Source organism: Notothenia coriiceps, unplaced genomic scaffold (genome assembly GCF_000735185.1).
Source record: "Notothenia coriiceps isolate Sejong01 unplaced genomic scaffold, NC01 NC01_scaffold00002842, whole genome shotgun sequence".
Taxonomy (NCBI): domain Eukaryota; kingdom Metazoa; phylum Chordata; class Actinopteri; order Perciformes; family Nototheniidae; genus Notothenia; species Notothenia coriiceps.
This window is the reverse complement of record NW_011335543.1, coordinates 58,850-86,813: the sequence shown is the minus strand read 5'-3', so window position 1 is coordinate 86,813 and position 27,964 is coordinate 58,850. Positions and strand designations below refer to the sequence as shown.

Below are 27,964 nucleotides of genomic sequence, written 5' to 3'. Positions count from 1 at the left end.
TAGGGACGACCAGAAGGAGTCTGTCAGCAGACCTCAGTGACCGTGTGGGTGTGTATGGTTTTAAAAGATCTGCCAGGTATGGTGGGGGGGGGCTAAACCGCTCAGGGCTTTGTATGTGAACAGTAACATTTTAAATCGTGTTCTAAAACTGACTGGTAGCCAATGTAAAGAGGATGGTGTTTGACAATAAATAATATAATAAATAAGAAAACTTTGAGCAGCACAAGATTCAAAGATTCAAGATTCAAAGGTTTTATTTGCATATGCACAAAGCTACAGTGTAGACATGGCAATGAAATTCTTCTGACCTGAGCTCCTCCAACAATGCAACATATATAATAAAATACATATACAACTGATGGTGACCTTGACCCTGTGTCATGCATGAAAACAAACTGTAAATATGACTGAAAACCACCTGTTTCGACGGCCCCTTGACATTAAAAAAACAAAATCTTAATATAGCTTTTAAGTTTGATGTAGTCCTAATTTCTTTTGACTTTTTTAAAGTTAAGAATAAGAAGTACTTGTAGGATTCTTGATGGTTCGATTTGCATCCTCTTGGTTAATTGCACTCATGGTAAGTGTCTTTGAATAAAAGCGTCAGCTAAATGACATGTTATTTAATATTAAAGCATTCATATATTGAGAACTGCAGGCGAAATACTGTCACATAAAAATAAATTGCAGATTAAAATCACATGTTAGGTTTTAGTCTGTTTGTTTTCAAAATGTTTTTGTTTAAATCTGCAATTATTCCCAGGTATGGGCAAACATATTCTGCATTATTATGAAACATATAAAAAACGTAGGATCAATAACAATGATTGTAACAGTAATAAAGCAAGGCAGCCCATTCCTACCACAGTTCATCCCATTGACTATCTATTTGTTTATGAAGTCAGGAGTTAGTCACAATAATAACAATGCTTGTTCTGTTGTTTGGGTGTTATGAAAGTACATTGAAAAAGGGTCATCACATCTTATAAATGGTGTTTTTAGTGCCCCTGATTGAGAATAATATAATACCTTTCATGCACAAAGCAGCCCAAAATGCTTTACAGAAAACATAACAATATTAAAATGAATACAGGACAAGATAAAACATCTACAGTGATAATATGTTAAAATAAAACAATGTAAAATAAAAGCAAAACAGAAAAAATACAGTAAAACATGGACAATGATACTAGAGAGAATTGAATAAATCAGCTTCATGTCATGACAACCAACTGCCTAACCATATGTCATGTTCTGTCTCTTTGATCATTTTACATTCTCCTGTATCCATCCTGGCCTCATTCTTCCTCTGTTTTCTTCAGGGTAAACCTGATTTGAACACGTCTCTCCCAGTAAGACAGACGGCCTCCATCTTTAAGCAGCCTGTTACCAAGGTTACCAACCACCCAAACAACAAAGTGAAGACGGACCCTCAGAAAGCTGTGGACCAGCCCCGACAGGTAAACAGCCGTCACCTGTTACTGTTTAACATCCCCCATACAAACAGTGTTATCAAATGCTGAATGGTTATGTGCTAATATTAAACTGGTTGGATCAGACTTGAGTTTAAATATGTTGATGGTGTATTTGTTCTTTTCATTGCTCAAAGTGGTTTTATATTTACATTTTAAATGGTATGTTAAAACTGCCTGCAGCTAATATCACTTTTTGTATGTTTACAGCTGTTTTGGGAGAAGAAGCTCGGCGGTCTCAATGCTTTTGACATTGCAGAGGAGCTGGTGAAAACAATGGAACTGCCTAAAGGCCTTCAAGGTAAAATAAACACGTTAAACATCGATTCTTCAGAGAGAAAAAACGTTGTTTATTGTGAAATTTGAATGTCCATTATTGGGATAATCAAAAATATCCTCACATGAATGACTTGAAAAGGCTGTCTAACTCACTATCATAGCAGAAAAGTCAAACAATGTAAACGGAAAGAACAGTCACATGGTTTTTTTTATGCAACTTTACATTTTTTAATTATTAGTTTTTCTCCAATTTTCACTAAAACAGTAATGACATATAACTGTTTCGTATCTGTGAGGCAATTACAAATATTCTTTCCTTCTGTCATGCCATTTAAGCGTCTTTGGGTCTAGAAAAGCACTATATAAATCATTTATTATTATTATTATTATTAAGAAGATTATCTGTATAATACCGTGAATTACCATTACTTTGGCCACAATAACTGTGACATATTTCATACCATCCAATGACTACATGTCACCATCCCTCAGAAACATCTATTCTTTGCAGTCTTAACATGTTACTGATCCTGAGCAGAGATCCAGCTTTGATGTCTCTGCATAGTGTCTGATAACCCCCTGTTGCTCCTCAGGTGTGGGTCCAGGCTGCACAGATAAGACCCTCCTGTCGGCCATCGCCAGCGCTCTGCACACCAGCGCCGCTCCCATCACCGGCCAGCTGTCTGCAGCCGTGGAGAAGAACCCTGGAGTCTGGCTCAACACCACACAGCCGCTCTGCAAGGCCTTCATCGTCACTGATGAGGACATCAGGTGAGCCATCACCAGGGTCCCCGACGCGGATCCTTAAAAATTCTTAAAAGTCTTACACTTGTTTTTTGATATTCAAGGTCTAAAAAGGTCTGGAGTTTTAGGAGGGGAGGTATTCAATTGTATCTGGGTTTCCATTGGTCTACTGCCATACCCTTTTTTTTTGTGTTAATGCGAAGGCAGTCATGTTGGGTAATGTGCACTGAATATTTCCCGTTATTCAAATGAAATAAAACCCAATAACGGTTTATACTGTTGTCTAGTTCAGGGGTTCCCAAACTTTGCCATGCCAAGGACCCCCATATAGCATTATCCTCTGGCGGGACCCCCCTGTTGCAATTCTTTTTTAATTTTGAGTACATTCTGATGGAAAATATGACTAATTAATCATACAGCTTAATACATTTTCTTAATATATATTTGTATTAATAATTAATAATCAGTTATTCTTCTAAACATTTTTTGTGTTTATCTTTTGTTTGTCATTCATTACATTCATTGCGTCTTCTGTATAAACATTCTTAACACAATATTAAACAGTAATATCAACAGTAAACATATTTTTAAATTGATTTCTGTCTTCATAATATTATATAATTTTGAACAATAATATGAACAATTAACATATATTTTTAGCATTTTTGAAAGCTACTTATGCCTTAATAATATATATAATATTCAACAGTAATATTAACAAAATAAACATTTTTATATTCATATATATAAACAACAATATTTGCTACATCCGTGCNTGTCTGCTGTGTGCTTTTTAAAGTGTGACCTGTCAGTTCTCCCTGCCGTCGTCTCTGTTTGTTTTTTGATACCTTCTCGGTGTTTTTGTAAAGAGATGAATCATCTCTTTACAAAAACACCGAGAAGGTATCAAAAAACAAACAGAGACGACGGCAGGGAGAACTGACAGGTCACACTTTAAAAAGCACACAGCAGACAGAAAAACTACAAACATCAACAACAACATGCAACAAGTCAGAAGCAAACAGAAGCAGAGCACATCCAAATTAGCAATGTCACTACAAATCACGTTAAGTTGTGAAATGGATGCAATCTTTGATGTACACTCTACCCCAAGCCATGTTATGCGTCATATATATTTGAGTATAATAGGTTCAACGACATTGTATATAACTTTGAGAACCAATGAACACAATGTCGCTAATGTTTCTAAATTAAAACATTGTAGCTCCACTTGAGGAAGCAACATTATCTTTACAAATCCTGAGAAATGACCAACAAAACTGTGGGTGGATTCGTGCTAGCAACTCATGCAAATCTTACATCACACACCACAGTAAACAGCAGTACGAGTGTACAGTTAGCCTACCACAAACTATACAACCGACCCGCCTCCCCCCTTTCTTGCCTCTGTTCCTCATCTTGCTCTTCTCCTCTGCTAAATGAAAAGAAATCTCGCGTTGTTGATTCACTTCAGTGGGAAATAAAGAGTATTAACTGAGAGGAAGTGTAATGTATCATAAGGCCTGCTGCAGCTACTACTAGCCTGCACACTCCTTCTTATCTCACCATTGGTGCCCTTTTTACCCCGCTGCAAACAGACCCCCCCCCCCCCTTCCCATCACAAACTTTACACAGACCCCCCCTCCCAATTATCAACTCCTGTCTTGTTTCCGCAAACTCTTGTGTGCTGTGCAGCTAAAAGTTTTGCAAGCCCCCGTTCGTTTAGTACCTAAAATAATAGACATCGCTTTTTCCAGCTGACAAACCCGACTTTCTGGTCACTTCTTCCATTTTCCAGCCCTTGGGGAGAGCAGTGCAATCCCACCTTTTCTTCTCCATTTCCCACGCAAGTAGCCTATAAATCCACTTAAAGTTACTGCGATTGGGTTTTAAGGCTTATTTTTGTGGAAGGCCTACCGCTTCTTACGCTTTTGTTTCGACCATATTACAACATGCGTCCTCTGTAATAGGATCTCCCTGCTAACAACATCTCGTCTTTGTCGTTGCGCAGATCGCTCCGCCGCGGACCTCGGACCGCATCACTACCTGTCTGTCTAGTCGGGTTACCAGCGCTACATCCGCAAATGAAAACATAGGACAGCGCGGGGAGGACGATACAGGAAGTCAGCAGACATTTGTCACGGAATAAACGGGTTCAACTTTATTTAACTTAACTTTAAATCGCAATTTGTTTGAGAGACTGGAGGTTACTAAAGCGACTTTACCATTACCGTTTGAGACATGTGACTATTTTACATTAATGATCATAATTGTCAAGAGCTGGTGATATGCCTCTAGTTTTGTCCTGTGTATGTTGTAATGCCATGTATACTCTTATACTCTTTATGCGTGTAGGTGTATTTGTGTTTTATTCTGTAATGTTATGTATGTTCATCTCAGTGTGTGTGTTTTAGTTTGGTCCTAGCCTACTTCATTCTGTAATGTTATGGTTACAATGTTAGTTTGTTTTTGTTGTATTGCCTCTATGTAAAGTCTGTTTAATGGACCCCAGAATAGAAAAGCCTCAAAGTGTTTCAGTAATGCCCTAACATTACATTCAGTACATTAATTGTTCAAACGTGTACGCCAAGAACATTCAAAGACTCAAGAAGCAATGGTAAAATAGTTTTTCTCCGTAATGTTGTTCAAAAAGTTTGTGTTTAATAGTTTAAACTTGCGGTTTCACTCTTTTTTATGTGGTAGAAAAATGAGGCCTCTAAATTAGAAGCATGTTGTTGTCAAAATCATGTATTCAAATATTATAGTTGCCTAAGTCTTATTGTTAGGCCTATATTATTATATCGTAATTATTTTTGTTTTCTGAAAAAGTGTATTTATAAAATATGATAAAAGAGGGCTGTATGGGAAGATTGAACATTTACAAGTTCCCTAAAAACATGTTGACCGTTATGCTTTTCTTTTGAAAGGTTTCCCGGAAGTGTTCTACTCTATGTTGACGCCGAAGGCTGCTCCAATGTTAACGTATGGGAAACATAAATTAGACTACAGCTACGAAATAGACCGTTAATACATTTCACGCAAATGCAATGACAACAATGATGGACGCCGGAGACTGATTAAATATTCAAGATGTAGAAACATGTCGTCCCTCACTTGTAGCTTTGCACGGTAACACAAAATGCGAAAGTTTCATGTTCGTGAAATAGGAGAGCCTTTTCAACACGACAATGCCCACCGTTGTCATTCAGACTTGACGCCGGCATTTATGAATGAACAAAGTAGATCTTATCCATAATACACAGACACCATTTTAAAAAGCGTATCATGCATTTAATGAGTCTTTGTGCAACGATTCCGACACAATATATCTATTTTTTAAGGTGGAAATCCTTGTCGAAATAGCACACTGTCGACGCAGTGTACCGCCTCCATGCTTAATTCAACATTTGCTGTAAATATCCAGGCAGTTAATAAAGCATATTAATCATGATTAGGAAAAAGACCGACATCATAGCTAGAGACCACAGCATTGTTATTTTCAAACGCGAAACCACAGAGTGCATCTGTCTAATCGATGATAAACATACTTTCTAATTACATTATGAAAACGACATAAGGCGCATTAAACGCTGCAATTGCAATCAATACAGTTGTTGGTGGTTTCAAAACCCTTCAGATTATGTACTTACTCGTTTTTATCCATCTTGAAGACACTATCTCGTTTTCTCCCTCTCGCTATGTTAAATCCCTTCTCCTCTCTCCTCATTCAGTCCCCTCCCCCTTCGATGGGAGAAATGAAAGACATTATCCACGCAAATTTCGCAGTCTGGTTGATAAAAAGAGAATAATGTTTGGGCGAACCTGAGGTATTCCCAGTGTGCTAGGCTCACAATACCTCGGTGGATGTGTGTGATTCAGCATGCATAAGGAAATACAATGACATACTTCGCATAAACATTGTCTTCAATATATTTTTTATTTCATATTCCTTTAATGTACAAATAAACATCAAGAGTTGGCAAATATAAGGTTTTTCAGATCCAACTGCCTGTCTTAAAACTGCCCCATGAAAAACAAAATGACAGTATTTCCACTTTTATTCAGCATTGAACAAATCGATTTTTTTAACCCATTTTAACAGTAAATTCAAGCAAAAACATTTAATTAGTTGGCTTTTTGCTGAATAACTGGACAAATCGGACCAAGTTAAAAGATTTATTCACATTAAATAAAACTGGATCGAAACCCACACGTATACAGAGTGCATCTTGAAGTCCCAACTACTGGCGAGCCCTCATTGACTGATTTTCGAGCCAGGGCATCCCTCTTAAGCTTGTGTTGCGTTATCAACCCATCCATGTGCCCATTCCCCGATCTGGTCCTGTAGCTGTAGGCACAAACACAAATCCAACTTGTTAGCAAAATGTACATGAAAAAATCTGTTTACATGTGTAAGAAGCTCAATCTTCCTGTCTTTCATGTTGGATTTCTGACAAAAACACATTCAAGTAGGGGTTCAGGGGATTATGGCAAAATGATTGGTTGTGATGGTGAATAGGGCTCCAAGAGGTTTAGAAATCTTAATAGAGTTTAGATATATCAACTATAGTGTGATTTAGGAATGGATATGTCTGGGATTAAGGTTGCCTTGTCATTATTACATCAAATAATACATACTGTACTTGAGCACTGCAGGAAAGCTCAGAAGGGCCAATAACAGTATTGAGAATTCTAAACATAGAGGTGGATTAAAAAAAGAATTCAACCTCTAACCCACATGTGTCAAACTCAAGGCCCGGGGGCCAAATCAGGCCCTTGGTGGATTTAATTTCGGCCCGCAGGATCATTTCTAATTACTTTTAGATATGGCCCGCCGGTATATTGCACGCACACCTTCANTCAATCTTGAGGGTTTCCTCAGCTCAGAGCCTGACCCCAAACACTGATGAACTTGCACCGAAGATGAGATGCCAAGTATCTGAACTAGCATCAGAGCAGCACACTGAGTTTCAATGGAGGTTTTCTTCTTCTGCACTTTCTCTCTTGTGACAACAGGGCATGTTTGTTTTTTTCTTTGAGGGAAATTGTTTTTTTGAAGCTGTTGTTGGCCTGTGGAAAAATGTAATCATAAGAAATGACTCTGGAAAAGCTGCAGATAGAGCCATAAGAAATTAAAGCAACTGATTATTTAATGTTGTTTTTATAGGCAATAATTCAAGCTTTGTTAGTTCCAGGTTTAATATGTGCAATAAGTTCATTTCAATAAGTTTTGCAATAAACATTGAACCAGTCCGGCACTCGACTAGTACCCATTTCATAATGTTGGCCCACTCTGTATTTGAGTTTGACACCCCTTGCTCTAACCAATAAAAAAATAAAATAAATGTGAACAATTACAACAAAACGGGTCAGGTCAAATAAATGCATATTTATTTTAAATCTCTAGTTTGTCATAATAAGCTTCTTTTCTTTTTGTATTATTTATTTGGAGTCACATTGTATTGATAGTACAGTTTGATTGACACATAACAATTTGTGAATTAACTGAAAATGGCAAATAAAAAAATTAATTAAAAAAACATGACCCTTTTGCAAAGCTATAGATAACACAGAAGCGTAAAGCAATTTATTTACTCAGCCTAGGGCTTTCCCTTGTTATTCAGCACTACACAAGTACTATAATAACCGTTTTGTCTTCAGTATGGGGTTGCATGTGCAGATGTTTGAGGAGAGTTCAAACAAACTGCCAGGTGTACGCAAGGTGACAGTAACTAACACTCAAGAGTCAAGAGCGTTATTTGAATGTTCAGTTTAACACCTGGCATGGCCTACACCTGCCTGCATCTTATCATGATTACATGGGTGGGGTTAAAGCTAATGAGCAATCCAAAGGAACATTGCAAACAGAGTGTGTGAAAATATCCTAATACACTAGCGTGGGTCAAACTAACAATACACTCACAATTTAGTTGTGTGGGACTCTATTCATCCTTTTTGAACTTCTGGTTAACGTATGGCACATAGTCCAGAATTAATCGCCAGTCTGTGAAGTAAACGAGCGCCACTCCACCAACTGTTCCCCAGGCAGCCATGTTCGGTATCCTAGACGGGAGAAAACAATGGCTTTCAGAAACGAGACATTTACTCCACTGACTGCAATACATATGTCAAGAACAATTTGATAGTTGTACTCATGATTCAGAAGGCATGATAGTTTACAAAAGATATAATTGTATCTATTTCAAGTTTCGGGATGCACACCTACCTAATTAAATGTAGTCAGTTCTTGCTACTCTCACAAGTTAAGTATGATTATCAATATTTACAAGTCATAATTGTGTGTTTAGACGAACCAAATATTCTAGGTTGAACTGAACTGGCTTGTTGTACATCGTGGGCTAAATTAAAATATAATGAAATAAAGGTTAAAATTGTTGGATAGTATAGGGGTTTGATAATGAGATAAACATTATTTTGTTACATATAATATTAATCCTTAAAAAACACTTTTTCTCTATGTGCACTTTGCAGAGTCATTCATGCAGGGTCATTGGGTCGAACAGCTGTCATGTATTATTAACTTGAACTATTATGAGTAAGTCAACACTACACTCAAGAGAAATAATAATACACCTTACACAAAAACATATATATTCATGTCATTAATACATTATACTAAAATCTTGATTTTTTTGTATAATCGAAGTTTATATGATTAATAAACTGGTCAGGTATATCATAAATAAATTAGGAGATACGACTAAAGGTTAGCAAATGAATAAGAACAGTTCTGTTATTGCATTTAAAATATTCAGGGCATTAATGTTTCCACATTTAAGAATTTAATTTAAGATAAGCTAGCAATTACATTTCCTGAGCATTAAATATATCACAATACCCAATACAAATCTTTAGTGTCATATAAACATTGTTACTTGCCTCCTCCTAACCTTGCTATTCAGTAGCATTATGCTAACTAGCCAGCTAGCTGAACCAGTAGGAAATAATCAAGCAGGCTAAGCTAAAGTTAGCTTGTTAGCCAAACGGGTCACACAGAAGGACACAGACTCGTTGACATCATTTGAAACAACTAAAAAAATATTGTTTCCAGTAAACCACTCCACCTCTGTTTGATTTAACCTACCACGTCTTTAGAATAGTGATATACTTCGCGCCGACGAATTTATTTAGTATGTTCTGCACCATCCTGACCTTCTGTTTGTTGTAGTTCTTTGCTCCTTTTAACGCTGATGGCCGTTAAGGACCCTGGGCTGCCTTTTCTCATGCCTGTTTAAAAACAACCGACGTGCTGCGTGCAACATCGTGACACTGCTACGGGTCATTTCAGGCAATCGTGTCAAAGGTATCTGTTTACAACACACTCGTTTTAAAAAAAGATTATCGGGTATTAAGAATGGATTGCTAGCGCTAGTTGCACCAGGAATTGAGACCCGACTCATCAGGCATGCCCCTGTCTTTGGCTCCGATTCACAAAATACACAGTACAAATAATATTACCATTACAGTGCACTGCACACATACTAATAAGGTTTCCCTTTCTTGTCGATGGAAATGGATGTCGGCTATACAAACAAATTTGAAAAACAAGGTTATTGGGCAATACTATAGCCCAATAATAACCTTGTTTTTATGCATTTAAGTCGAGTATGGCTAAGATAATTAATTTGTCATTCCATCCTGTTACTGCATCCCAAAATGCATGAGTTGCATTGAAGCAGGCTTTTACTGCTGCCATCAATAATGCCATTTATAATGACAATGTAACTGCGTGTGTGTATTAGCACTGATTTTCATTGAGGACCATTTGTATCCTAATGGTGCAGTTTTGGGCGAAATGTATGCATATTATCATATAGCCAAGCATCATAAAAAAACAAACACATTTTTGGTGAATTTGCCCCTCAGCAGGCAATGTGTAATTCAAACTAATATCCCACTTCTGAAAGAGTTGACTTTATGAAATTGGTTTATCTTGAATATATTGTGGTGCCTCGGTTGCATAATCAAGAGACTCATGTGCACTTCATCCCTGACAGACTATTGACAATGGCAAATATATGAAGAAATTCATTCCCGAACTACAATAAACCCTTTATTACAATGTTTTCCTTTATTTTCCTTTTTATGTATACAATATTCAAAAGCCAGACATTGGAAAAGGTATAATCTGTTATTAAAAATGGCACATTTATTGCTACATTACTGTTATATACAGGACAGTTCTCAACTATATATATTTATATATATATATATATATATATATAAAACAAAGAGAGATTGAGTGAGGCACTTGAGGACCCTGCAGGAGTCAACAGCGTCCTCACCCCCCAAGATGTCAGGCTCTGTACCTGTGAATGTCTTCTTTTTTTTTTACACTCAATTCATCAATAGTCTCCCCTTTTTAAGTTCAACAAAGATATGACAAAACTGTTGAAAGCAAGTGTTTTATTACTGCTTTCTTATACCAAAACAATTTCAAGCCCGTCAACTTAACATTTTCCATCATAATATTGTAACTTTTCTGTTGACATCATGTGCTCCTGCAGTGGTTGGCTTGCTTTTCTGCAGATTTCAAAATGTGTCTCATGTCAAAACTCATGTTAAGAAATAAAGTTCCCCCAAACTAATAATTTGAGTGTTTAGCTTGAATGCTAATGTGATGGTCACTGAATACTAAATGACATTAATTCAGATTCCCCCCTTGGAACAAATCGGCAATATTCAGTACAATTATTGATCTTGTAATATTAAAAAAAAAAAAAAAAAACTTCAAATACAACTTTTTGGAAAGAAGTGATTCAAACTTCCCACAAAAAGTCACTGTCAAGGGCATCAAAGAGCTGGAAGAGTGAAAGGTCAGAGGTGAGAATAGTCAATGGAGACTGAATATACTGAAAGTCACTGCAGCAAAGGGCTTACACTCTGATGTACAGAAATGTTAAATGCTCCAAGTCATAAGAGGTTCCAGCTAAGAAGGAAAATAAAATCCACTCCCTACATTGAAATTGAAGCAACACGTACACTGAAACATGTCAATGTGCATCAAAAGCAGACAATCAGAGCCAAACGCAGCATGTATTGAACCCTGTAATGTCAATTGATATAACAATATAGGGCGGATAGAAAGAAAACTCATGACCTGGACCCATGACCTTAACTAAAACAGCAGTTTGGACAATATAATCCAGTTGAATAATTAGAAAAAAGGGAATAAAAACTAAACAAGATCTACGTAACATTTATTTATTTAACTAGATACACTGAAAGAAAATCTCTTTATACCATTTAAGCTTCTTCCTGAAAATTGAAAAAAGCATTAGGAGAAGGGAGGGTGGGGGAATGAACAAGTACCTCTTTAATCTCCATGATAAATGAAATGATATGGTTCACAAAATAAAACGGTCTTAAATGAAAATACAAGTTCAGGCACTGATAAGGTATCACTCTCCCATCATGTCATCTTAAGTCTTGAGAATGAAAAGGCCACACTATTGATTTGTATAGGTCTTTTTCTTCATCTCTTTTTGTAGAAATTAAACACACAAAATGCTCTACCTCCCATATGTGATTACATGTTGGTAAAAACCATTCACAACATGACATGACATGGGTATAACGTCACAATAACACTGTTTTGTTCTCCGTTTTATCCATTATTTTTACACCCAAATACTCCTGTCTGCCTCCAAAATTAATGTGCAGGTTACTAAAAAGTGATCTGCACACTGAGAGCCACTTAGTTGGGGGCAAACATTATAGAAAGGAGAAATTAACTAATTGACCCTACTGACAAAAGCCAGGAACACAACTTTGACGATGAAGGTGATCCACATTTGTATGGTAGCTACATTCAAAAACCAGTTGCATAATTACTGTTGGAGACAAAAATCTTCCCACATTATTCCTCAGTGCCTCACCGATAAGTAAGACCACTTCAACAGGACAATCTCTGTCCACATGCCCCCAAATGGAAAGAAAAAAAAAAAGAAAAAAACTCATCTGGGTAGCTCATGATACGCCTTTCAACTTAAACTGGAATCAAGGATACCCCAAACACTTTTTCATTCATAATCTGTTGCCCTTTTTACCTCTGCCATCCCGTTCAAATTTGAGTTATGTCAAATAGTTCCCCTTTTCAGCTCATCTACAATACACTCTAAACTTCAAACTAATATTGCCATTTATGTAAAAAATCTACAATGTATAGACTAACAAAAAATATATATTTTTATATATATTTAATTTTTGAAAAATGAAACATATCAGAGTAATGTATGAAGTGAATTGACACGTCACACTTCTCTCGGTAAGAAACACGAGAACAAACGTACTCAGGAGGAAGGTGAGGGGCTGTAATTCAGTGGGAATGCTCATTTAGGAAAAGGAAGCCTCCGTTAAACAGAGGCTTGTCTGCTTCAAACATGTGTGGATTGTTGAGATCAAAAGGAACCCAGATTTGTGTGTCTTTTACAGAACATTAATTAAAGGGAGGGGGGGGGGGGCGGGGACTTGAGCTGTAAAGTCTGCTGGCATTGTTAATAAGCCATTTTAAGTAAGTAAGGGCACTAAGTGGTGCTGATCACTTAGCAGGAGTCTCAAATGGCTTTTTATAAAAAGACGTTCATGGACTGAATGCACAACAGGTGGACACTTAACTTTCAGCCTAAACTTATAACTGTGCTTTGTCTTCTCTAAGTATGCTTTAGTATATAAAGCAGTACAAAAACCTGAACCTGCGACGAGGGATAAGCGGAGTAACACTAGAATTTGTGGTCAACGAATAGGAAGAACAGTTTTGTAGTTGACAGACTCTACCGATTGGATAACTCATAACCTTAAAGGAAGGATTATTTTTACTCCAAGGCTTCGGATGCCCCGAGGGATGAGACCTGGCTTCAGTCAGAGACTTTCTCTCCGTCAGACTTTCCGTCTTTCTTAAGCTGCTTTCGAACTGTCAAGACGTTGACCTTTCCATTTCCTTCCCCCCAAACATTTGCTGATAAGATCAAGGAAAAGTCACTGAATTTAGACAATTCAACTTCAACTATGGGCTTGGTTACATAACATATGTAAGACTGTACCATCACGCTGGGAATGACATACATTAAAAATAATTGCTCATACACATAAGCAATCCCTCACAATAAATGTTCCTCACATGTAAAGCAATTTGCTTAAATGTCAAATAGAAAACATGTAACAATTAGGCACAAATCTATCTTTCAATTTGTGTTTGTTTAGGTCTCCTCTCCCTCACAAGAGCACCTCTCGGCAGTGTGTCAAGTCCCAATTTGTGGCAGGACAAAAAGTTCTCCGGTGTTCCATCATCTTGTGGAAACCAAGAAGAAGATGTATTTTTTTTTACATGTATAAAACAAAGCAAAAACTAAAAAAAGTTCTTCACATTTGAGCTTGTAGTCATGGTTGGGAGTGCGACAAACAGGCTGTGTCAGTTTTGGCAGTATGCATGTGTGTACGAGTGTGTGAATGTGCATCTTGAAACTTGAACGGACCATACACAGACATGTCCACATATACACACACACACACACACACTGAGAATAATGGGTGGAAGAAATCTGTTAAGGCCACATCCTCTGACAGCCAGGGAAACACCACCGGATCTGTGAAAAGGAAAGACAAGGTGTTGAACATAAAAAAGTGAGCTCTTGAAACCCATTTTTGATAGCATTCATTGTCCGACCATTTACATTTAGAAATACATTTTCATTGGGTAGTTTTCATGGTTTATGGCAGATTAAGCCTTACTATTCAAGTAGGGTTCACACACCAAGGTTTCAAGACAAATGACTAGTCTTGCTAACCAATTATGTTCTACTCCTGCTGCTCAACACAAAAATGTAACTGGTGAAACACTGAGTGGTTTTAATTGTGAAGCAGCCAGTAAGAGTTGAGTGCAAAATAAAGCATATAAAAGACGAGTCATTTCCAACTTCACTGTTTCTGCTGTCGTGTTGATATCCTCACACAAAATAGGAAAGGAAAAGGGCAATTATTGACTTTCTTTTTAAATTGAAACAATGTCAGTTTGTTTGCCTAGCTGCATTTTGGAAAAAACAGCTGGTTAAGGCCTAGGAAATAACAGTCTGTGTCAGCGGCTTATTTAATGTAGTAGGCCTTATTATTATGATTTTATAATAATATATTACATAATATTATCCGACTGCCATATCTGATTTAATTTGCAAGTTCTGTCATTTGAAAAACAACTTTTTGGTTAGTTTAGTACTTTAATGTTTTGATTATATCTGCTCTCAGTTTGCTATGTGAAACTCTTTGTGATATAAATATAAAGATATTATTGTTATTAGGATATTCAATTGCACTTGCTGTTCCCACCAGCAGCTTTGTTTCCAAATTCTTATGGACAATTATCTTAAGATAAGACAGGACTATATTCATCCCGAAGGACATTGATGTGCCAGAGTTACACAAATACAATAAACACAGAAGCACAATAATAATAAAACTCTACACCAACAGTGCAGTAAAAAGAGCAATTCAATAACTAAAGGAAACATAGATTACATAATTAATGTAAATATTAACAGTATTTAGTAGTGCAAAAACCGTAGTGGTAGTTACGTAATTTCACGTTATTTATCGAACATTATTAATAATAATATTGCACATGTTATATAGCAGAGTGTTTTGTAATGGTATTTATATTGCACATAGTGGTGGTGTGGAATTTCTCAGTTCCCTTTAAGGATGATAGCTTTAATGTGACTGGGGGTGGTAGTAAGTACCCTACAACATCCTCAGGGTAACATGTTCAATCATTATTATAATAGCCTGTTCACAGCCTACCTGGTGTTACATGTGGCCCACTGGGTTGTGGCCCTCTCCTCCCATACTAGGATGGCCTCCTGAGAGCTGCATGGCCGCCTCCCCGATCCCGGACACCTTCTCCTCCTCACGGCGTTTTAAACACGCTGCCTTGGGGTTCAGGTTACGCTCTGAACGAGGAAGGGGGGAAACAGACACAGGCCTTCAGTACAACAGAATAACTGTGTATATAACAGAAGGAAGTATGCCGTGCTTCCCGTCCTCGATGTGCAGCTTGCAGACTGACCTCTGACTTGCTGTTCTAAATTGAGGATGACGTTGACGGCTTGGTGCAGTATGAGCAGTTTGGTCTGAGGTTTGTCGTGGCTTAGGTGCATCTGGCACATCTTCCCAAGCTCCTTAAATGCCTCGTTGATGTCCCGTACTCTGAGGCGCTCGCGGGCATTGTTAGCCACTCGCCGCTCCTTCTCACGCTCGATCTTCACTTCAGGGGGAAGGTCCTCATCATCTTCTTCTTCATCCAGACTACTCATAAAACCAAATGCACAAATACAATTTTAAAAATCATCAAAACCTAAAGTGTTCATGTGACTTTAATCAATAGCATGGACAGTGTATCCAGTGTTTTACTGCATGGATGCACAACAACTGCAATGTGTGAGAAGCTATGTGCAGAACATCCGAACGAGAGTACTGGAAATTGATCATTTGATCAAAATATCCGCCCTACAAATGTTGGTTGAGTGAATGGACGGTACGCTGTGTTTATGCATTGTGATTACAAACTATGGATTTTAAGAAGGAAAGGCATGATGAGCACCTTTTTGGTCATCAAAACTAAAATGGTTGTGTAGTGTGGTTTCCTTTTCTTCTGTTAGGTGTAAATGTTTATTTCTGTTTTGACAAAAAAATCTCGTCACTCCTTTGCATCAGTAATACAGAAATGTTGAAGCTCAGTGATGGATAATAACGTTTAACAAAAGCTTCATGGACATGAGCTTTAATTGATGTTTGGCCAGAGCCCAAAAAGCACAACAGCTTCCCCTCTTTTGGAAAAACTTACTCATCTTTCGTGTCTGTAAGGCTAGAGAGCATCTGGAGGGTCAACGCCTCCCTTCTGAAAACGTGAAATGAAGGGGGGGGGGGGGCAGAGGAGAAGACTAAGATGAAATACATTGTCTGAATCATTTAGGAGCTGACATGTGGAACTTTGTGGATATCAAATGGGTTCCTATACATTTCATTGTGTCAAGACAATTTCCTCCTTTCTGGGAAACATTTTTTTGTCATGCCGTTAAATTAAAAGGCTGTTTTATAAAAAGGTTTTGGTTAAAAACACACATCCACGAAATGAAGAGGTGAAACGAGAGAAAGGTCGATCTTACCGTCGATTGCGCGCTGCCTTGGCTTCCTTCTTTTCATCGTCGGATTTGTCTGCAGATGAGTTTTCATCATCCTCTTTGTCTTCTCTTTTGATGTCTGAGCTGCTGGAGGAGTGCGTGGAGCGCGCCAAACCACCAGGGAGACCTGAGGAGAAACGCATGGATGTTAGGATGGTCGGAAACCACTCGAGAGGGAATGTAAAACAACAGATGAGCTTAGAAAGCTTAACAGAAGGTTCTGAAGATTTCTCAAATGTATGCAGACTAGCATTTCCACAAAACCAAATGTTTGATTTAAACACCCAGACAGAAAATCATTATATGAATAAATAAAATGCATGTTATTTTGCAGTGTCACTAACAACAAACTCTACTGTAAGTAATAATATCTAGTGGGACTTACTAGTGAAGCCTTCGGGCTGGCCCCCGGGCGGTGTGGGTCCGGATGCGTGATGCCCGTGAGGAAGAGTGCTGCTGGGAGGAAGGCCTGAAGCCTCGTCTTGTTTCCCTCCCTGCTGATGAAGGGGGAGAACCATGAGGTGAAACTCACAAATACAGACACATCAAAACTTCTTCCCTGTAAACACACGGCAAAGCTTCCCCAACACAAGATGTGTTGGTACAAAGTTAAGACAAAGTTGAGACAGAGAAGCTACAGGGGAAAATGTGCAGTTAGACAGAAGGCCATCTTTTCTATAGTAGCAAATACACATTTTCATATTTGTTGATGTTGAAATCTGTGTATAAATGTTATTTAACTCACTGAATAAAACAATGTGTGCTCGCAATGTTTTATTTGGCCAGTAGATGGCACAAATGCTCCCATGTTTGTTTTTCCCTCTCAATAATGAACTCATAAATTGTACCATTTTTGTTATTTATTTAGCAACGGTTCTTTTTGGCCCTTTGTTTTGCAACATATACACAACATTAACATCAAGTGTTTGTCATGGAACAAATAACATACTGCATGTTTATTTGAACTTTCACTAAGGGCAAATACTTGTTGCTTTACAGTACAATCTCTATTATGTCAGAGATGTTTAAGAATGGATATTATGTGATCGTATTAACCTCAAGGATAAATAAACACTTGTGTTTGCTTCATCTTGTTATCTTTCACCGTCAGTAGTACCAAGTCTCTCCAAACACACAAAAAAAAGTGATAAACATTTTGGGCAGAGCATGTGACTCACCATAGCAGGATGTCTGTTGCTGAGGGCGAGGCTAGCATTGGGGAAAGCTGCAGAGAGGCCCCCGAGGGCCCCGTTGTGTACCGAGGACAGCAGGCTGTGTATATCGGGAGCGCCCTCTAAGCCCTGGCCCACAGCATGGCTGCGCAGAACATGGATGGCCTCCTCCAAACGATCCTCCAATTTACTTTGCTTTATCAAACACAGTGAGGGTGCATTTAGAACATTTAACAAAAGAGAATACAAGTGCATCAACGCGTGGTACGTTTATGAGACATAACTTGAAAATGACAGGTGCACTTAAGTGTTAAGCACTCAATAAGTATATTATTGCAACATTTTGCTTAACTTGTAGCAGAGAGCAATGTTTTGACTTACCAGTGTGTGTGGTTGTGCTTCATAGTTGGGTGTGGTTGGTCTTTGCCACTGAGACTGAGCTCCTGCAGGGAGGAATATTGGGAAAGTGTTAATTCCTAACCCAACAGCAGATGGAGCTGCAGACACATTTCTGAACTGAAGAACATTAAACAAGCAGAGGATCATTTTCTCTCCAAGAATCTCAACCGATTCATTTTGTGTGCCAAAACAAGGCTGCAATCAAACTGAAGTTAAATAAATGCGACTGATGCAGGTATTCTGGGGCTGAAATTGAAACATTATCCAAATTTGCAGTTGCATGAATGAGAATAAAGCACCGGGTAAAACCACCTGAACTCAGTTTACCAACCGTCTGATTGACAAAATGTACTCAGCTGTTAAGTTGATATGAATCTTACATCAACGCAAGATAAAGACAGTCTTTTAAAAAGACTAAAACATGTTTTACGAAAATGCTAATTTCTTTAAATTGTGTTTAAAACAAAACATTGCAGGTTGATAGGAGAATAAATGAATCAAAGTGCCTCGAAATCACCAAATGAAATCAAAACATTTAGACGTTTCATAACCAAATAGTCAAATGATATGTTTTTGTTAACGATTTAAAATGTGAGAATCCAACTGTACCGGCAATAGCCTGAGGAGATCCAGGAGTAGATGGAGCTGAGGGGAAGTTATTACTGTTGTGGTCCGACGGGTAAATCTGAAATAATTAATTAGCAGAACATTACGACACAAAACAGAACATCGATTTCCACTGCAGTTTAGTCGAGCAGTGAACTTATGATGTGTAATGTGTAACCACAGTCATTTAAATAAATAATTATAAAAGGGTATTTTTAACCAATAATCATTTTTATAGAACAAAATCTTCTCTGTTGACATTTGTATTTTTTTGCTCTCAAATAAAATGGTTTTAAGAATTGCTTGTCCTTTTTTAAACGTATTACATTTCAACAGATAAACAAATCACATTTATGATTTCAACAATATTAGAATCTTGAATTAAACATTTTTGTTCTTATTGTAATATCTCTTCAATGTATTAACCAATCAATACTAACCAAAAAGAATGCCAAGCCACTGAAGGGACATCTTTGTCAGCGTCACCCTCCATAGTTAAATGTACACTTGTTTGTTTTTTTATTCACACAAATTGCCCGACTTCACATATTTTCCCTTCAGAGAATATAAAACAAAATCACTCTAATTGTTTCATTGCCCAGCACTAATACAAAAAAAGACAATAACAAACTGAAAATAACTCACTGAGGCAAGAGCCTTCCCAATTTCGTCTCCTGAACTGCCAGCTGTGGTGCCTCGGTTGGCTGCGGAGACAAAATAAATAATGTTAGTCGGATGACCCATTAATTAGTTTTTGAGAAAAGACAAAAGAAACAAATGACCATGGTGCAGATGCTACCAACATACTTGTGTGAAAACTTCATTTCAAAAAAGTTATTTTACCCATGATGCCTTCTCCGTTGATGGTGGGCGTGTGGTTGTAGGTGGTGGGGGCCGAGTGGAAGCCGTTGACTTCGCTGCCGTGAAGAGGATAGTTCTGTGGGGACAGAGGCAGGGGATGACGCTTCTGGAAAGATACAAGTAGCTTCATAAGGAACAGACCCCTCATAGGAAAATAACATATAAACCAGATCAATTACTGATAGACAAGATCGACTAACAGATACATTCAATCATGCATCTCATATGATGTTAGCTTCATTAAAGAAAAGGACACTTGAGCAGAACGTATAACCAATGAAAGGTTATCACTCCATCATTTCCTTACATGTAGCAAATTTGATTATAAATGAACGAAAAATGCACAAAATTGAGGTGGTTTGCACACACCATCCTGTCCTGCGGGTTGATTGCAGAGAAGGAGCCTGGCTGTCCGATGTGAGGAGAGTTACCCAGCATGGCGGAGTAGCCAGAAGACGACCAGGGGTCTTCTAATAAAGGCGGAGACAAAATTGCAAAATTCGAAAAAACACTTTCCAAAACACGATTACAAAAGGAATTGACATTCTATGAAAGGTTACCTTGCATATAGAAAGAGCCAGGGTAGACGGCTCCAGGCTTAGCACCGGGATATCCTCCATTGTCTCTTGCATACTCATCACCAGATGTGGAAGCATACACCTAAACAAACAGTGATCAGTTAGTGTTGGTCCTCCACATATCCACTACTTACTCAAACATGGATCTTTTATGATGGATCTTTTTAAAGACATTGTTCTTGATGTGAAGCCCTTTTACAACATGATCTGCAACATGTATCTATGTTTAGTTTACTTCATCTGCATTCATTTCACATTGGTCTTACAGGATAATCTCTTTTTTTTAATATATGATTTATTTCTGGGATTGTCAAACACAAAGCATACATACATAGACCCTCACATGTACAATAAAGGGAGTAAAAGAGACCATTCTACCAGGGTCAACAATACCAAAAAAACAGACCATAACCACAAAAAATACATTGAAATAAAATAAAATAAATAATAACAACAGAAACATTTACAAGACATCCTAAGAAATGCAGGATGATCTCGTGCCGTTTTATATATATATCTATGTTGCATTGTTGGAGGAACCTGGGACTTAATATTTTTATTGCAATAACTAAACTGTAGCTAGTGTGCATGTGTGTAAGAGACAAAGTAGTAAGAACTCAATCCACCCTATCCTGAAACATGTAATTACACTAGCTTCAAGTGGCCACAAGATGGCAAGAGGGAGACGTGCGGGCGGTGGAGGCAGGCCGGCTTCTCGCCCGTGGAGGAGAACGTAGCGGCCATGCCATGCTGGGCACAGTGACGGCTTGAATCCCAGAGCACAGTTAGCACTTCCTCTAGCTCCCAGGACCCCAGTGACATCGCCCTGCCTAGCCTGCAGCCCCTCCCTGCAACACACTCAGTATCAGCTCGCACACATACCATGCATTCAGTGAGCCAACACACACACACACACACGCCACTGGCAATACCCCTAAAACTAGCACTATCACATTCTATATGGCACGAACGGTGGAACGGATGCCAAAAGACATGAAGATGGACAGCTCTGACATTTTATATAAGCGCCATAAAGACTCCAATCACACTCCCTTTGTAAAGATTGCCAACGAAAATGGATGCTGGGCCTTAAGTGACACACACTCCAAAGCGACATACTGAAGACGGACATGAGAAGCCCTCAGTTTCCCCAACGCCATCAGCAACCACTCAGTCTGGCTTTTCCTCTCCTCCTCTGTAGTGCATGGTACATGGAGGAAGAGAGGAAGAGAATGGAGGCCATGCTGCAAAGAATGCTAATCCAGAGAAGGGATTTTTTCTGTAATTTGATTTAACAGGGAGAAGTGGAAAGGGAATGGAGAGATGCACTTCTAATTACAGAGCCATCTGCCTGTTCCTGGACCACATCCAACTCCACAGGCAGCTGGGCTGAGGAGAGGGAGTGAAGAGAGGGAGAGAGATGGGGGCTGGGATCCAGTCAGCGAGAGAGAGGGAGAGAGAAAGGGAGGAAGAGAGGGAGATTGCAGTGGGTAGGGGGTGGCAAAGGGGCAAGGGGGAGGAATGAGGGGGAAAATGAAGGCCCTGATGATTTATGAAATGGTTAGAGAGATAAGGGGCGTAGAGGGGGGACAGGAGAAGGTAATCTAAATGACTTAAACAAAGCTTGATATGGCCAGGGGAGTGTGAAGGAAGCAGGGGATTTAAAAATGATCACGGTTAATTCAGGGGAAAACATGACGGAGATGGCTTCATTTAACAATAGGCTTTGAGTCGTTCTTTCATCGGGAACAATGTCGAGTGAATCCTGCTGCTCGAGATGGGAACAGAGAACCACACAATGACTGGTGCTGCTGGATAATTGTATCCCCAGGAAGAAAGGGGATTTCTAGGGTAAAATCCTCAACTAATAGGGGTTTAATGTAATTCAGGTTATGACCGTGTAAAGGTCTCTACGCCAGAACAACATTGGTTGTGGGAAGGGGCGGGGAGAAGATTAACATCAACCTTACCTCAAAATCGCTTTATCTAACCAGAAGGGTGTTTGTGATAAGTCTACTACACAACTAGGGGGCAGGAGAGAAGTTCCTCCATGTTTCTGATTGTTGCAGATAAGAGGGGGTGAAGGTTTTGGTGGGTACAGAAGACTGGGAGTTCAGGGCAAATGAACACTGCCTTTACAGTGCATCTGTTATAGTGCATTTTCTGATTTACAGCAACATGATAAAAGTAGATAAAGAGAAGAAGTGGAGTGTGTCTAAGGGATGGTGAAGAGGAGCAGGAAGGGAGGGAGTGTGGGAGGGACGAAAGACCACAGGATCATCACTGGCAGTCATTAATCTGGGCTCAGACACGGGGCTAAGAGGCCTCGCAAGCACCGCGCCTCACAACTGGGTCACTCACAGGGGGAGGCCCACCCAGGCCATCATGTGGTGAAGCGCAGGCAGAGGGCTGGGGGAGGTGGGGGAGGGGGGGGGTTCACACACAGACATGTCATCATTCGCACTAAAACCACGCGTGGCCATCGTTCACACTGCAGGAAATGACTGAGGTTCAGACAGGGAAAAAGAGGGGGGCCTCAGCCAGACAGAGTGTTCACACTCGGTCTCTGTGATGCAGTCACTGCGGCGAAGTGTGTGTAGACGCTGAGGTTTCAGCAGCCACTTCAACACGACAACACCCACAGGTGGAGGATAGCACCGATGTCTTTAAAAAAACTAAAACTTCACCATATCCATCTCTGATCCATCTCCTTACTGATTAATGGTTGATCTGAAAGTATGAAAAGGTTGAATCTGTTCCAACTTGATCTCAAGCTAAGATGGACTCTGAATGCAACACTGTTAACGCTTCAGTTCTTTTCCAGACAGATTACGCATCCATGGCTCCGTGATTTGGACCTAGTCAACCATAAAACTCCTTTGAATTCCCTTCATCCATGCGTTGAATAAACATCAGCACAGGCTTGAGTCCATTTTCATATATACTTTTGAGAGTAAATGCAGCACAGATTTTGGGAAAATTATGAAATGAGTTGCTAGTGTAATGCTTTAAAGGGGGCCTGTTATGGTTATGGGGGTCTTTCCCCTGCTTCTAGAGTGTTATGTAGGTTTTAGTGCATGTAAATGATCGGCAAAGGCTAAAATCTGAAAGAGAGTTCCCCCCCCCACCTTCCTGAGTGCCTCCATTGTTTACTTCTGTAACATAGTGACATCACTACGTAATAATCGCGCTTCTATGCCAATGTGCCAATTTGGCTAGCACTCCAACACATGGTACACGATAGGCTAAAGAGCTGGTCATCTCTAAGCGGTTGACCAATCACAACAGAGCCGGCCAGCAGTATGCAAAACAAAAAGCACTTGTTGAACATTAAAGCATGTAAACATGTCACAGTAGCTGCACAACATATAAATATGAACTTGAAAATAAGCCTAATAAGGCCCCTTTCAAGACACTGTGTTAATACGCAGAGGCCACAAGTGAGTAGACGAAAAGCTTCCAGATCATCTTTGAGGCTCTTGTCATCTGAGAACTACGGGAGCAAGAGGACTGGGTGACAGAACGTTGTGTCTAATGGCAGTATTTCAGATTGATGATGCAGTCGCAGCTTAAGCAGCAAGATTGGGTTTCTACAGAAGGGTCCTTTAAACTAAAAATATCATATTCACCAGCATAGCATTTGTTGGGCATTAAGACCTTTCATGTATCTACAGGGTAAAATATTAAGTGGAGCTATGTGGAATTCAAATGGAGCAAATGGCCTCTGAATCATCTATGAACTTCAGCAGCAGTGGAAATAATCTAAAAATGGGAATGATGCAACTGCAGCCTGTTTCAATTCTTTGTCAAGTCGCTTTAAACTTACAGCAAGATTCATTCAGAATATATTCAAAAATGTCCCAGTGACTTGTGCTTCCAGCTATGTGTGGTCGAAGCTATCCACACATCAGCTGCTGGGAATTCTGGGCCCTCTGACAAAATGTGACAATTGGTGCAGTATATGAGATGTATGTTACTGTGTAGCGCTTACACATAGCATTGGGGTTCGAAAGCCATGTTGAATTTAGTATCAAATAGGTTGCCTATTTATAAAGAGGAAAAAAAAGGTATAAATAACTGAATATTTAGAAATTAAACTGCAAAAGATTCACCAAAGTGAGACAATTGGTTCAACCTACCATCTTATTTTGTGTGTAGTATTTACTTCCTATTCACCTAGCCATTTTATCTTGAATGTTTACACTGCAGTGACAATTGTAAAGAACAGATGAAGCTCTGGTAAGCAAATACCACCCAAAACCCCTTCGCAGCGGGAAACTGAAACCATTATTTATGCTCATCAAATCCAGACTCCTTTGACAAAAACAGTAATTTTATGAACATAAAAGTAGCTGGTCTACTATCGACTCGAAAAGTACTTTTGTTGTTTACTTTGTTGTTTTAAAAAAGGGCAAAAGTCACGTAAAAATGCAAACAGACTAACCCATTTAGGCAGTGGTACCACATCTCCCGTGTTCTGCAATGTAAACATTTTTGTTTTTATATTGCCTTAAGCTTAGGCTGGTAGCTTTACACATAGCACGGGGTGATATAACCGCTTCTATTCCTTATCAGAAAGGGCTGTCTAAAGTTGATAAGTAAAGCCTGGAAAAAGGGCCCTATTATGCTTTTTGAGGTATTCCCTTAGATGTAGTGTGTTAAAGGTTTTTGTGCATGTGAATGGTCTGAACCCCGAAGTTCCTTTCTGAAAGAGTTTTTCTGCGCCCCTGCCTGAAACCCCTCTATTGGACTCCCTTGTTTACTCCCTAACATACTCCAACACATTCAAGGTTCTTTATTGTCAAACTAACAAAGTAATTATGTCGTTTAAAATCTTGGGTCGCAGGCTTCTCCAACAATGCAACACAATAATACAGATAAGCAGAACCATGTTAAAAGTAAAACGGCAAAAAGTAAATAAACACACAAAATACGAAAAAGGGCAAAGTTGGAGAGGAGCCAAAAGACAATGCGGCCCTCTTCACCGGCGCATTCCAGATTTGTGCTTAGAAATACAATTTTCCTTCCAGAAAAACAATGCTCTTTTCACCCAAAGTCCTATCTCTAAAAAATGTTACTCAAATCAATGAAACACAGGCAAATCAAGACACACATTTGATATATATATATATATATATAATATCATTTGATAGATACACCCAATAAAGAGGCATACTTCAAATAGCCAGAAACGTACCACACTTCCCATATGGGACACTAAGCACTGATGAAATACTATTTAATTTAGTTTTTATAATCTGATTGTAAAGTTTTTATATTACTTTATCCATTATATTGCATATTAACAACCAGCATATGCATTTGAATCCTTTATGGATAAGACTATAGTGTGATAGATATAGGTTCTATAGATTCTGGATATGCTTGTAAGTATTACATCCCACAAATCTACTTAATAAAGACATGGCAGTAAAAGTTATACTGCACTGACATAGCACAGTAAAAAATAAGAATTGTTCGTCATTCAGTGACTGGGAATAGAGAATACAAATATTATTAACAAGATGAAGAGAATCCCAGTTCTAAAAGATAATGAAAGAGAAGGAGTTAAAGGTCCTCCTCCTCATTTCATGCTGGATAACTGCAGCCCTTATTTTATGGATCCAAAAGCTTTCCAATGGGTTTTTGTTCTCTCACCTTCCTAATGGAAGGCAGACTGTAATCAATATCCATGACTTGAAGGAGTGAGGGATTGCTATTATGCATCAATATGTCAGGCCAATAAAATTAACAAATTGGGTAGGGCATGTTTGGTTGGTACCAATTCTTATTCCACTCTCTTCAACCGAGCATGATGATCCAGCAAAACTGTAATTTACCTTTGTCGTCTCTGAGACCTCTGACAGTTAACATTTAACAGCTGTAAGATATTGCCTATAATTACCTATAATATATTGTGTTATGCTATAGTGCTTTTAACTAACTGACCGCTATCGTATATCAGCATCGATGTCATAGGATATTATCCTTTGAGGTTTTTTCCTTTAGCTGTTTCAGATTAAACTCAATGAGTTGCATCACAGGTCCTTTAAAAATCACTGAGATGCATTTACCAATATACCACATATAAATTAGATCTATATTGGTGATTGATTCTTGTAGGTGGATCAGGAAGTAACCTTCACATTGGAACCTCGAAAAAAAGCAGTGGGACTTTTCCCATTAAGTTAAAGTAGTAGAAGCTAGCATTAGGCTATACACAAACTCCTTCACAGTCGAGTGGCAGCACCTATCCTGCTAAGCTAGCGGTGGCTAATGTTCGTGATGTTTAGAAGTCTCGTTTAGTCACTTGTTCGCAACCGCTATTTTTACGACACATAGAAGCTTTAGTGAACAGTGAGGTATTTACTGACATATTTTATTTCGTAGAGCAAAATGAGAAAATATCTTAAGCTTGTGTTAATCCTGGACCTTATTTTAGGCATCTAACCTAAAACGTTGACTCCGAGACAAGGGAACAGGAAGTGATCAAATGCTGACTCAACTCCGGATTTTAGGGATCATTCTGTTGCACTTTCTCTGTTGCTCCCTCCCTTGTTGGCGTTTTCCTCAATTTTTTGGTTAAGTTTTTGTTACGTCTTAAAATCCTTATTGTGGTTCCCACTCCGACCCTGTAACCACTCAGTACCTCTTCACGTCTTTCTATTCTCCATGGTACTTTTGAAGCCCCCCCTGTGCCGTTCTTGTCAGGGAACGTACTGTGTCAATTCTCCAGAACTTCAAACTCCTCCTTCTGTTCTCCACCTGGTTGCTGCTACCAGGGATGTCAGTAACATGTTCTCCCTCCTCTAAAGTGCACTCCGGCTCACTCTTCTGTTCCCATGTTGTGCCAGATGAATTATATATGTGATTTTCAGCACTGAGAGATATGCTCTTTCAAATACTGGAGATCTGTCTGTTGATCTATTTCTTTTGCCATGTATGTACACACGTTCCCTTGCTTGGTTTCTCAAGTTAGATTCTCTCTCATGTCATGTGCTGCACTTCTCAGTATGAAATCTCTTGTGCATTTTTAGATGTATCAACTCCCAGTCACAAAACTCAATTTAATCAGAAACTGTAAATGCACTGTCCTTCCTTTAGACAAAATACAAATGATGGCTGGGTTTCTGGAACCATATCAAAAAACATATACAAATAGAATATACTTTACATTTTCAATTATTTATATTGCAAACACCAAAGACTTTTAGAATCTACTGCCATCTACAAACGTGATTGAGATCATTTGTGACGCAACAACATGGACTGAAGTCCAAACAATAATGGCGGCTCCTTGAGGGATCAGTTATCAGAAGTTGAGAGCATATCTGCATTAGAAAAGCACTGAAAGTGTGTTGATGAGGGAAAATATGTTTTTCCCTCTTCTCCTGGTTTTGTTTTGATATTGATTGACAGATGGCGCTTCCTTAACCTGTCACATATTCATTTGACAGTGCCTGCCTTTTTTTCCAAAATGAATTCAATGACTGTTCCACATTTTTCCAGTAAACAACCATGTGGTGTGTACGCTATGATTCTACAGGGGGAAGGTTGCACATTCAAAACATATAATGTCCTCCAAATACCACGCACGCAAAACAAAAACACATTTTTCTAATTTTATTTTCCGACTACTGTAGCTAGCTGCCAAGGCACAC

General features: G+C 38.8%; 3 protein-coding genes across 4 annotated transcripts in view; 1 reads left to right on the top strand and 2 right to left on the bottom strand.

The window, feature by feature from the left end:
• Positions 1 to 1,244: 1,244 nt before the first annotated feature.
• On the top strand, positions 1,245 to 2,545 carry mbd3b (methyl-CpG binding domain protein 3b). The gene is made up of 3 exons (XM_010765974.1): positions 1,245 to 1,460; positions 1,683 to 1,773; positions 2,345 to 2,545. The coding sequence occupies exons 1-3, from the start codon at positions 1,245 to 1,247 to the stop codon at positions 2,524 to 2,526; spliced, it is 489 nt and encodes a 162-aa protein (XP_010764276.1). The 3' UTR covers positions 2,527 to 2,545.
• Positions 2,546 to 3,915: 1,370 nt separating this feature from the next.
• LOC104940942 (cytochrome b-c1 complex subunit 10-like) lies at positions 3,916 to 9,777 on the bottom strand. Of its 2 annotated transcripts, XR_797842.1 has the most exons (4): positions 9,601 to 9,777; positions 8,419 to 8,558; positions 6,146 to 6,843; positions 3,916 to 3,930 (listed from the first exon to the last, which is right to left on the bottom strand). XR_797842.1 is itself a non-coding variant. In XM_010765957.1 (3 exons), exons 1-2 carry the CDS (start codon positions 9,660 to 9,662, stop codon positions 8,438 to 8,440), a joined length of 183 nt encoding a protein of 60 aa, XP_010764259.1. In that variant the 5' UTR covers positions 9,663 to 9,736; the 3' UTR covers positions 6,410 to 6,843; positions 8,419 to 8,437. The 2 variants fall into 2 exon arrangements, 1 of the variants encoding a protein (XP_010764259.1); XM_010765957.1 differs by lacking the exon at positions 3,916 to 3,930 and having other exon boundaries at positions 6,410 to 6,843; positions 9,601 to 9,736.
• Positions 9,778 to 10,559: 782 nt separating this feature from the next.
• The window catches only part of tcf3b (transcription factor 3b), a 41,084-nt gene continuing 23,679 nt past the window's right edge, over positions 10,560 to 27,964 (bottom strand). The window contains exons 2-15 of the mRNA XM_010765973.1: positions 21,643 to 21,692; positions 20,286 to 20,385; positions 20,095 to 20,195; positions 19,708 to 19,801; positions 19,510 to 19,568; positions 18,868 to 18,943; positions 18,241 to 18,302; positions 17,866 to 18,054; positions 17,073 to 17,184; positions 16,673 to 16,814; positions 16,351 to 16,404; positions 15,574 to 15,812; positions 15,309 to 15,457; positions 10,560 to 14,101 (exon numbers count right to left, since the gene is read on the bottom strand). Of these exons, the coding sequence (XP_010764275.1) occupies positions 15,315 to 15,457; positions 15,574 to 15,812; positions 16,351 to 16,404; positions 16,673 to 16,814; positions 17,073 to 17,184; positions 17,866 to 18,054; positions 18,241 to 18,302; positions 18,868 to 18,943; positions 19,510 to 19,568; positions 19,708 to 19,801; positions 20,095 to 20,195; positions 20,286 to 20,385; positions 21,643 to 21,692 (1,421 nt within the window). The 3' untranslated portion in view covers positions 10,560 to 14,101; positions 15,309 to 15,314. The remainder of the gene's footprint in view (positions 14,102 to 15,308; positions 15,458 to 15,573; positions 15,813 to 16,350; positions 16,405 to 16,672; positions 16,815 to 17,072; positions 17,185 to 17,865; positions 18,055 to 18,240; positions 18,303 to 18,867; positions 18,944 to 19,509; positions 19,569 to 19,707; positions 19,802 to 20,094; positions 20,196 to 20,285; positions 20,386 to 21,642; positions 21,693 to 27,964) is intronic.

What these genes read in the sequence shown, in the direction of transcription:
- LOC104940942 (XM_010765957.1), bottom strand. Translation starts at nt 9,662, where the DNA reads ATGGTGCAGAACATACTAAATAAATTCGTCGGCGCGAAGTATATCACT. An exon ending in ATCACTATTCTAAAGACGTG is followed by an intron (nt 8,559 to 9,600) that starts GTAGGTTAAATC and finishes TCTCCCGTCTAG; the next exon opens with GATACCGAACATGGCTGCCT.
- mbd3b (XM_010765974.1), top strand. Translation starts at nt 1,245, where the DNA reads ATGTCATGTTCTGTCTCTTTGATCATTTTACATTCTCCTGTATCCATC. An exon ending in CTGTGGACCAGCCCCGACAG is followed by an intron (nt 1,461 to 1,682) that starts GTAAACAGCCGT and finishes GTATGTTTACAG; the next exon opens with CTGTTTTGGGAGAAGAAGCT. An exon ending in ACTGCCTAAAGGCCTTCAAG is followed by an intron (nt 1,774 to 2,344) that starts GTAAAATAAACA and finishes GTTGCTCCTCAG; the next exon opens with GTGTGGGTCCAGGCTGCACA.